This window comes from Otolemur garnettii, unplaced genomic scaffold (genome assembly GCF_000181295.1).
Source record: "Otolemur garnettii isolate 467f Iridium unplaced genomic scaffold, OtoGar3 scaffold00205, whole genome shotgun sequence".
In the NCBI taxonomy this organism is placed as follows: Eukaryota; Metazoa; Chordata; class Mammalia; order Primates; family Galagidae; genus Otolemur; species Otolemur garnettii.
The window spans coordinates 1,351,131-1,351,907 of NW_003852600.1; the positions used below are offsets into that span (position 1 = coordinate 1,351,131).

A 777-nucleotide genomic window follows, 5' to 3' on the forward strand; every position below is an offset into this window, starting at 1 on the left:
GTTCACTGCTATGATGGGACCACGGGTCACGGCACAGTCTGGTGGCCTCACCGCGTGATCTGACCACGGGTCCTGGCACAGTCTGGTGAGCTCACCGCTGTGATCTGACCGCGGGTCATGGCACAGTCCACTGGGCTCACCACTATGATCTGACCAAGGGTCACGGCACAGTCTGGTGGGCTCACCGCTGTGATCTGACCGCGAGTCACGGCACAGTCTGGTGGGCTCACCACTGTGATCTGACCGCGGGTCATGGCACAGTCCACTGGGCTCACCACTATGATCTGACCAAGGGTCACGGCACAGTCCACTGGGCTCACCGCTGTGATCTGACCGCGAGTCACGGCACAGTCTGGTGGGCTCACCGCTGTGATCTGACCGCGGGTCACTGCACAGTCCGGTGGGCTCACCGCTGTGATCTGACCGCGGGTCACTGCACAGTCTGGTGGGCTCACCACTGTGATCTGACCGCGGGTCACGGCACAGTCCACTGGGCTCACCACTATGATCTGACCAAGGGTCACGGCACAGTCTGGTGGGCTCACCGCTGTGAGACACTTTGCTTCTCAGCACACTGGGTTTTCTGTTATTCTTCCTCACTTCTCACTGCAGTGTCATCTCCCCCAAGTAAAACAATTTCTGTATTTTCTCAGTTAAGTAGCTTTGAAGAAACGAACAAAAAACAAAGGTGGTTACGTTTTGGAGAAATAACTGATCCTATCACTGGAGAAAAATTGAAGCAAATCCAAAAAGAAATCCAGGAGCAGGAGACACTTC

General features: G+C 55.6%; 1 protein-coding gene across 1 annotated transcript in view; it reads left to right on the forward strand.

Annotated features, from left to right (window-relative positions):
• The window catches only part of CEP162 (centrosomal protein 162), a 99,951-nt gene that overhangs the window by 49,463 nt on the left and 49,711 nt on the right, over positions 1-777 (forward strand). Inside the window, exon 15 of the mRNA XM_003801303.1 lies at positions 654-777. This exon is cut by the window's right edge and continues 6 nt beyond it. Within this exon, the coding sequence (XP_003801351.1) occupies positions 654-777 (124 nt within the window). The remainder of the gene's footprint in view (positions 1-653) is intronic.